We start from the raw sequence: 10,398 nt of genomic DNA on the forward strand, positions 1-10,398 counted from the left end.
GCTTCTTATTCTTATTCTTCTTCAGAGTCAGTGAAAGCAGCAGTGAACAGGCCAGCCTGTTTCTGTTCCTGAACGCTCCTTTAATTCAAGTTTCATGTCTCATCTCAGTCTTTTTTTCTTTTCTTTTGTTTCTTTTTTGTATTTGGTTCAACCTTATTATTATTATTATAAAGTCCAGTCCAGTCTAGTCTATATAGTCTCTGGTTCCGGTCCTGCAGCAGCGTGCAACAGAGGCTTCATCCAGCAGGGCTTCACAGCTTCAGACAGCTTTAATCCAAACTCAGGATGCAGAGGAATAATAAAAAATGAAAAAAATAAAAATAAATCACTGCAGCGCATGAACCAGTGCAGGGCAGATAGACAGACAGACAGACAGCACCGTGGTCCAGCTCCGGTTACCGCTTCTTTTTCTGCTTTAGAGATTTCCTCCTCTTCACGATCATCTCGTACAGTTTGTCCATGCCCTCGTGCAGCCCCTCGCCGATGATAGCGCACGCGGGCTGGATGTGGTAGGTGGTGGAGGGGCTGAGCTCGTGCAGGGCCAGCTGCTTCTCGATGTCCGCCACCGGCAGCGACTTGGGCAGGTCCTGCTTGTTGGCGATGACCAGCAGCGGCGTGCCCTGGTTCTCCGCGAACTTGGTGACTTTGTGCAGCTCGGTCTTGGCCTCCTCCAGCCGGTCCACGTCCACGGAGTCCACCACGTAGATGATGCCGTCCGTGCAGCGGCTGTAGGACTTCCACAGGGGCCGCAGCTTCTCCTGGCCGCCCACGTCCCAGAAGTGACAGCTGATGCCCTTGGCGGTGCCGTTGCTCAGCTTGATCTTCTCCGTGTTGAAGCCGATCGTGGGCACCGTGTTGACGAACTCGTTGAATTTGAGTCTGTACAGGACCGTGGTCTTCCCCGCCGAGTCCAGCCCCAGCATGACGATGTGCAGGGACTGGAAGGCGGAGATGTTGGAGAAGCTGTTTCCCATTTTTCTCCCCCAAAAAAACAAAAAAAAAGGGGAAAAAAAGAAGAAAAACGTCTCTGTCTATTAGATCTGCAGCTCCTGTAGGTTCCCACCTGCTGACACCGTGTTATAGATTCCTCTGGTGGCTCTGGGTGTGTGTATGTGTGTGTGTGTGATGTGTGTGTGATGCGGTGGAGCTGTGGCCCTCAGCTGCCTCGGCAGGACGCAGCGCGCCGTTCATTAGTATTCTCCTCAGGCGCTCACACCCATTTGGCGACGCGGTGAAAACACTCCTCTCCTCCGGCAGGCAGGCAGGCAGGCATGCAGCACGGACCTGTAACCACGCAGTCCAGTCCAGTCCTGTCCCCCACACCCCCACCACCCCGAACCCCTCTCCTGATGGACACCACGACCACGACAGAATCACAGACGCAGATCCAGGTCCAGGATAGTCTCAGGAGAACCGAGGATCATCCACTCGTCCTCTGTCTCCTCTCCTTCTCTCCTTCTCTCTCTCGGTCGCTGCTCTCGTGACGGAGTCTGCAGCTGCACTGTTGTGACGATGAGGAAACAAGACCGCAAAACAAGAGGCACCCCCGCCCCTCTTTCTCTCACCCCACCCCCTCCTCTAGCTCCACCCCCGCTGGGACATGTGCCAATGAAGCAGCGATCGAGCGTCTCCACGATACGAGCCGCCGTGGTGATCGGTTCCTATAGACACACACGAATACACAAACACAAAGTCTGTTTCGTTCATTAGAAATCAACGATAAACCCCCCCCCCCCCCCAAAAAAAAAAAAAACAAAACACCTACAGCTTCCACTTTACTGTTTTAATTCTGACACAAACTCAACTCACAGGAGAAGAGTGAGTTTGTGTTGTGTTCATGTTGATCCAGCTGCGCCACCTTCCGGTTACAGATGTGCAAGAGCATGAGGGATATCTATCAGCTCTGTTATTCTATTCCCACCAGTATTTGATAGATAGATGAGTTTATTTGTCCTTTTCAAGGAAAATTGTTTTCACCATTTCGTACAAAGTGGCCTCAAGAAGTGCAACTTACATTAATTTAATTCCCACATTTCATACACCACAATTACATAGAGACATAAGAACATAAAACATAAAACATAAGACCCGCACCCCAAGTTTATACATTAACTTTGTTCTTGTGTGAAACCTGCAGCACAAAGTTTTACACAACAAAGCTATTAAAGATACTGAGTGAGACACAAAGAAAAGATAGAATGAAGATGAAAACATTGATGGAAAAATAGGCAGAAAAAAAGTTGTTATTATACAATATAAGTGATAAGACAGATCTCAGGCCTTTGACCAACAGTGTTTCCATAGAGATGAAACTCTGGCTCCACCTTGTGACCAGAACCAGGTGGTCTGGACTCTGGACCGTCCACATGTGTAGTGAGTTTTGGTTCCAGTCGTGTGTGAATGTGTCTCGGCTGCGTTCACACCTGAACCTGCAGCTGTTTGTCAGATCAAAACTGAGACTGATGTTAATTCACCTCAAAGTGTCCACACACACACACACACATGCAAAATAACCAGAGACGCTCGTTCAGACTGGGAGGGGTGGGTGGGGGTTGTTTACATGTCTCAGGTTGGACAGACCGGCTGCTAATTTGCATATTGAATCTAACATGTTTATTTGTAGTGAGAACCAGCAGCTGGCTGCATAGAATCACTTCAATGTTTCCGTAGTTAAAGGAAAAGTTGAGGAGTTCTAGTTGTTGAACTTACAGACCTGAAACAGTTGGACTGAACCAGACCTCAGAGGTCTTGAGGTATAAAACCTCAGAGATCAATAACCTGCTGAAAATGGAGGAATTAACTCAACGCAGGTCAGAGCTGTGATGTAAAGTCAGTTCATCATCATTACAAGTTTGTTTCTCCTCCTGTTACATTTCAGTCTGGTCATGATGGAGTCAGAGACACTTTGTTTTTCTTCACTTTGGTCACTAAAGTCTTCTGTGCAACACTTTAATGGACTTTAAGTGATTCTTTAAGACTAAATTAAGGAGAAAACCTAAAATACTTAAGTGGAATAACCCTGGTGAAGATTTTAAGGGTGAACAGATTTTAAGAATAATCTTTCAGGTGTTTTGTCCGAGCAATCACAGAACTTAAGGTTTGACCTTTAAAGGGATAGTTCAACATTTTGGCAAACTGGTCCATTGCCATAATCCCTATAGTCATAGCAGTAGGTTCGTTACCTTTAATTGTCGGTGCAAGCTATTTTTAGAACAGCAGAGCAGAGCCGTGAGCTGCTCAGAGCTACGCTACGGAGGCTCATGGGATTTCTTGGTTTCCCTCATCAAACTCATCAATTACACAATCCAACAACTCCACAACGCTCTGGTGGACAAGTTGTGACCTGCACATTCACCACGCTATGAGATAATAACAGAACGTTACTGCTGATGCACGTTGCCTTCAGGGACAGTTTTTCATCAAGCAGTCCCTGTATTTACCTCTAAAACAACTCTGTCTGGTAACGTTTTGGGCTCTGCTCCACCGTTCTAAAAATAGCTTGCACCGAGAATTAAAGGTAACGAACCCACTGCTATAACTATAGGGATTATGGGAATGGGCCAATTTGCCAAAATGTTGACCTATCCCTTTAACACTTCCTTGCCCCTCGTCTGCACCCTCCCACCACCCAGACATTCAAAAGCTCTGAACACGGCTCTAATCTACAGAACATGTGCTTATTTCACTGAAAACACTATTGTGTATCATTATATTGTGTTTTTATCATGTGAAATTTGTATTAAAGTATATAGTTGTCACTGGAGTCCATGGCTAAATGTATCTTAATGTACGAGATGATAGTGTTTCCTCAGTTCCTGATTTTATCGTTTTTATTTATCATCTGGTCTTTTATTGTTCAGTGTCTGTTTGTGTCTCAGGAGTGTTTTATTTTGTCGTTTGGTAACACTTTACAATAAGAGTCCCTTAATTAACGTTAGTTAGTACATTATTAAACATTAATTAACTGTTTACAGATATATTAACAATCATTATTATGTATTACTTAGGAATAGGAAACACATTAATTAATGTAGCCTATTAGTAAGCAGTTAATTAATGTTTACTACTCAAAGTTAATTAATAAATTATTAAGTAATAATAAAAGTTTAATAATGTAATTAGTTATCATCATGTATGCATTACTCAGAATTAATTAACACATTAGTTTATATATTAATGCTTAATAATGTACTAACTAACGTTAATTAAGGGACCCTTATTGTCTGATTGCAAAATGAAAATACTCCTAGTCATCATGTGTGTGTTGGTGTTTATATAAAAAAAACACTGAATGTGCCTTTATCATAAACCTGACAGTCTGTGGCTTTAATGTGTTGTGTTGGTTTCATCCACTAGGTGGCGACATCTGACAAAAATACAAACTGGTGTTGTGTTTTTCTGCCACACTCAGCTGTTGGGCATTTTTATTCTATCATCATCATCATCATCATCATCAGTTTGAGCTGTGATGACGTCACATCAACGTGAAAACGTAAAAATCTTAGTTTTAGTCTTTTAGTTTGTGCACATTTCCTCAAAATCTGCAAGGTTCAACAGCTCAGTGTTAAAATAAATAAATACAGTGAGGAGAGAGAGAGGTCTGAACATGTTCATAACACACAACACACACACACACACACACAGTTTGAAGAAGTAGCTGCTACATGTCACAACAAACAGCCGGTGTTCATGTGTGCACATGCTCTCTTCAGTTTCTCCTTCATCACTATTCCACAGAGGAAACCTCCAGCGACCACTCCACCCTCCTCCTCCTCCTCCTCTTCGTCTCTAAACAAACACAAACACACATAAATCTCCCTCTCCTCCACATACACACACACACACTCGTTTCACTGTATACGCGAGGGCCCTCTGCTGACTGCATTTTATTCCCTGAAGCCTGATTCATTTCCAGGGATGTCATTACCCAGGGTGCACTGGAGGGTAAACATGAATAAAGTCCATTTACCCTCCTCCCAGAAGCTGAAATAACGTTCAGGATCTCTTTTCTTCTATATTGTTGGATATTGTTATCTTCACAGAGGAGCCATTAACCCACCACACACACACACACACACACACACACACACACACCTGCTCTTTTCTCTACCTGCAGCAGCTCCGGTCCCCAAACCAACACTAAAGTCTCAGAAATGTTGTTAACTGTTGTGCAGCTGCGGCTCCTTGCCTTCGGTCTTCAGCTGGAGATAGGCTGTATTATCTTTTTATGAGTTATATTATGTATTATAGTTGAGTCACAATAACAATGTTCAAGTCCTGGTGGAGATTAAAGCAGACATTTGTTTCTAAATACATACCTGAAATGTTATCTCCCAAAAAACAGAACAAATTATGAACATTGATCAGATATGTAATTTGGATTTTTTTCTAAGTCATTTCTTTTTATTAGATAGTAGGGATGCACATGTTTAACCAATAACCAATAACAAGAACTTTGACCGATTAATACTATCATTCATTTTTAAAAATGTATTACCTCCTTATGTCGTCAACTCATGGGGGCGTGCAACACGTGCAGACTTACACTTGCCGCTGTCTGAGCGCAATCAGTTGAGCCAGAGCGCAGTGGATGTGGAGCTGCTCAACTGTTGCAGCGCATTTAACTAGTTAATTTTATATTTTACAAATTAAAAAGCTATAATGGCAAAAGAATTCATCTTAAAACTTGGTAATGTTTAAAAATTGTGACTTTGTCTAACAAAAACTAAGAGCATTACCTTAGGCTACTGCTAATATCATCAGAACAGGCTGAATCGCTGTGCTAAATGCTGATATTAGCATTTCAGCACTATTCCAGACAGTCTAAATGCCAATATTAGGCCAACCTACCATATTATCAAGATGAATCTGTGAGCTAATTGCTTATGTTACCATGCTTTTACCATTTCAAGTGTCCATATTTAACATGTAACATTTAGCCTGTTAAAATGCACGTCATTCCCACTGGCAACATGGTGGTCTAGATCTTTTAACATCTTATCATAGCCTATTAATAGCCTATTGGCATGTTGGTTCAAAAGTGATTGGTCACATTTTGGTCACATAATCTGACCATTTTTGGTTTAAATCCACTTTGTTATCCTGAAAGATGGCGGCGCAGGCAGAATTTTAACAAACCACTGGGACTCAGAGGAACATTTACCCAAAACTCAAACTCAAACAAAAAGTCCCCTCATGTGTGTGAACCAGATATCTCTAACTATGATTTATTCATGCTTGTCAAGCTTGTTTTTCCAGAAGCATCTTTATGTTCTGTGGAAGTTTCCTAATGTGCTGATAGGGGTAGTTTGCATGTGTGTGGTGGGTATATACTGTAGTATGTTTATCTGGAGTTCCCTGGGCGTGTCAGACTTCCTCTCCTCTGCAGCTCAGTCACAGCTCTGTTCAGGCTTATGCAAATTTCATGCTTCTGTTTCTGCTACGTGTGACAGATATATTAAAACAACATCCACATGTGAAGCTCAATGTGGGTCATATCTGTGCAGCTGAATGATGCATAGCTGCCTTTATGTGTCACTACTGTATGAAATGCCATTTTGTAAATAAAAGTGTAGCCGCCCGCACTTAAATGTGTCAATTGTAATGACTGAAAAGTGGAGGAGGAGGATGAGTGAGTGTTGGTTTACCCAGTGTTTCATGTCCACGAGGAAGACTGGCTGAAGAGTTGCTGTCAGATCAGATCAGATCAGATCCTGTCCGTCTGTCTGAGGCTTCAAAGTCTGATCTGCAGGATATCGCAATGCTGATATCACACCCAGACACTGCTAATGACCCCGAAGAGCTCACATTTCTCAAGTTAGAAGCTTTTTTTTTTTTTTTTTGCTTTTTTTCCTCCAGTTTTAACGGAGCAACTGGAGAAAATTGGTCCACGGCAGCAGCAGCAGCAGCCATGAGAGATGAGTGATGTAACCGAGGTCTTTGGCTGTGAAATCGTGTTAAATGACTCGTGGCCTGTGGCTTTCACACTTCAATTATCAAGTCAGATTTCATTCAAAACTATGCCAATGAAAAATATCAGGAAACGTTGTCATCCCATAACCTCCTGTTCAATTTCCTCAGGAGCAGTCGAATGGAGGTTTGTAATTCAAGAAGAAGGCCTGAGTCACCTGTCTACGCCCCTGATGGAGCGCCACCGATCATAAAGAGGCTAATATACCCAACTCTTTTAAAAAACAACAAGTTATTCATAATTTCTGGCTTCACAAGTTCATCCTCTGAAGTAGTAGAGGTGAAGCGAGGCAAATGTGCTCTATAAATAAAATAATTTGGAAATGTATTTGTATGGCAGCTTTGAAAAACAGGGAAATACAGAGTGATTTACATAAGATGAAGAGATACTGAGATAAGAAACACAGGGCAACACAGATAGACATCATGAAAAGACACATCTTTTTACAAGAGTAAAAAGATGTTAAATCGAAGATAAAATAGAATAAGACAGAATAAACCCAATGTTATATGTTTTTGCCTTTAATCTTTAAGCACTTTATGAACCACACAACATAGTTCAATGCATCTACTGCTTGTGTCATTTGCATAATTATGGCCATATATTATGTTTATCATATAGGGAACAGAAGTGGTCCCAGTATGGAGCCCTGTGGAACACATCTCATTCATATTTATAAACAAACCAGAAAACCCATCTTTTCCACTTGACTTTGGTGTTAGGATGAAATTATTTTGTAATTGTATGTAAAGTGATCAAACATACTTTTACATTAGTGGATTAAAACATCTTTTTATTTTTATGTTGTGGCTTTAAAGGGACAATAAGGAGTTTCTATTTGGTTATAAAAAAAAGTCTCACGTTAATGTGGATGAATCTGCTCTACCCACACTTGTTAATGGGCCCATTTTTGATAAATATATTGTTTTGTCTCTATCGTTATTTTGTTATTATTAGTGGTGGCGGAAATGCTGGTCGAGCTGACCAGCGTTTCTTTACTTTCGGTTTTGCGGCGAGTCATGAGAATATGAGGTATGTGATCGTCTTCGAACCTCTGACTTTAATTCTTGATGAATGAAAACATGAGTCTGTCTTGCGCCGGTCAAAGAATTTCACGGTGCGCGCGGAGGCTCATAAATGTAGTGTGAAAACACTTCGCTTTTCCAAAAATGAAGCTTAGTGAAAGTTCAGACAGGAAGACTATCTCTTTAAGCACGCCTCAAAGCCCTTTCCCTGTTTTCCCGCTATCCTCTCACTCCACCCTTATTCTCATAATTCAACCAATCACAGTGTGCCATCCTCTTTCTCTTCCACCAATCAGTCATTAGCGTCAAATTTTAAAGTTCTCTCTCTCTCCTGTCATCCAGCCGTCATTTCAGCAAACTATCAGCCCACCTCCACCCCTGCACCACCTCCATCAAGATACAGACTGTCTTAACCTGGATCTTCAACCGAGAAGTTCCCTCATCAGGCGACTTCAAGCTTCCCTACCACCACCAGTGTCTAGGCCCGGGGGGGATATACTTCAGATGCAAGCTTCTCATCCCCAGATCAGTTTACTCGGCTGGTCTACACCCCGTGGTCTTAGCGCCAAAGTTAATTTTGTTCACAATAAATGTAATTTCATCTTCATCTTCAAACCTGGCTCTCTCGTAGTAAATGGTCTATCCTGATTGAACTCCTCGTTGTCCCTTTAACACAAAATTTGGCGGTTGAAAAATTACATTTTCAACACGTATTACCCACCTAAACTTGTCCAGGAGTGAAAAAACTGTAGTAAATGTAGTTTTTCAGACTCAAAGGGAAGAAATATTTCACAGTTTTTTTTTACCTGAGTGCAGAAACATCATGTACACTGTCCTCTGCTGAATAGAAACATCTCTGAACAGCCTGCAGGAGGTTGTTGATGACTTCAGGTTGACTTCTGCTGCCGGAGGTGTACAGCTGCAGGTGTGTGTGTGTGTGTGTGTGTGTGTGTGTGTTATCCCACCTGATAGACCACTGAGCTCCGTCTTAATGGCTCCTTCAACCTGCCTCGGAGAGATAAAAGCTTTGCTTTCAGTATCTCCTGTGCCTCCTACAGTCGGCACTGAGGTATAATGGAGGCTGTTCGCTGAAGAGAGCGACGGTAGAAGCCCCTCAGATAAAGAGAGGCAGGAGGTTCGAGGCAGGAACACAGCCCGACTTCTACTTTCATGCTTCACAGCTCAACTCGAGTGTTTGATGGAGGTGGAGTGTTGTTTTTCCTGTGTTGGTGCAAGCAAACAAGCCACCAAGCATCACATATTTAGTAGCAGCAGCAGATAGTACCATGATTTAAGAGTTGCTGGGGGACAGTTATGAAATATTAGATAGTTTTCCTTCCTCAAGTCTAAAAAAAACCCACCTAAAACTAACTGTATAGGCCTCTGCTAGCAGCTCAGTGTTTAACAGTCAAAACATCACCAAACTATTAGAATTCATATGTCAAATGTTCAAAAATGAACCCACCTAATGAACAAACATCATGAACTTAGGTTTCTACGTATAATCTGATAAAACAATGAGCTCAGAGGCTCCTACGCTTCGTGCTGCAACCAGCTATTCATACATCATCGTTAACAAGTACAGGAGGCTTATCCTCTGGATGCAAGAAAAGAATAATATTCAACATCCCAACATGAGAAATGTGTGAACAAAAACATTAATTCCACTGATTTAATGCAGGTTGTGCAGCTCGACCTCTATGAGCCTCGCTGACCTCACCGGTCTCTACAGGCTGTTTACTGTAAAATGCCTGTCTGTGTTATTATTATGTTAATTAGAGCCAAAACTAAATACGTAAATAAACAAACTATATAAATAAAATCATTCTCTGTTTTTTATTCTGGCAACAGAAGTTTTTAACAAGTGTGAGGAAGTAATGTTTTGTATTTGTCGGGAACTATTTTCAGCGGCGTATTAATCCAGATTCAGCAATGGAGTGAGTGTGTATGTCAGGCAGCGGTATAATAGTGTGTCAAAATGAACTACAGTGTGTGTGTGTGTGTGTGTGTGTGTGTGTGTGTGTGTGTGTGTGTGTGTGTGTGTGTTCATGATAATGAAGGAACATGTCGCCCCCCCAGAGCAACAGTCTGTGTCTCACTGATGTGTTTTAATAGTTTTTGGAAACAATGGAGCTCTGTGGCTCCAGGGAATAAGATGTACTACCAGACTGCACACACACACACACACACACACACACACACACACACACACACACACACAAAAACACACACACTGTATATTATTAGGATTCATTCAGCGTCAATTCGGCTCCACAGGGATTTGATGACAGGAAAACAAAAATAAAACAGCAGATTCACCCCCACCACTAAATAAGAGTTTAACTGTTACTATGGTAACTTGCAGTTTGATTAGGCACTGTAGCCAATCAGGAATAAGTATCT

General features: G+C 42.0%; 1 protein-coding gene across 1 annotated transcript; it reads right to left on the reverse strand.

The window, feature by feature from the left end:
- Positions 1–362: 362 nt before the first annotated feature.
- LOC146965541 (ADP-ribosylation factor-like protein 4C) lies at positions 363–996 on the reverse strand. The gene has a single exon (XM_085765290.1). It carries the CDS (start codon positions 972–974, stop codon positions 396–398), a length of 579 nt encoding a protein of 192 aa, XP_085621416.1. The 5' UTR covers positions 975–996; the 3' UTR covers positions 363–395.
- Between the last annotated feature and the right edge of the window lie 9,402 nt (positions 997–10,398).

Source organism: Trachurus japonicus, chromosome 21 (assembly GCF_045865225.1).
Source record: "Trachurus japonicus isolate A0001 chromosome 21, Traja_1.0".
In the NCBI taxonomy this organism is placed as follows: Eukaryota; Metazoa; Chordata; class Actinopteri; order Carangiformes; family Carangidae; genus Trachurus; species Trachurus japonicus.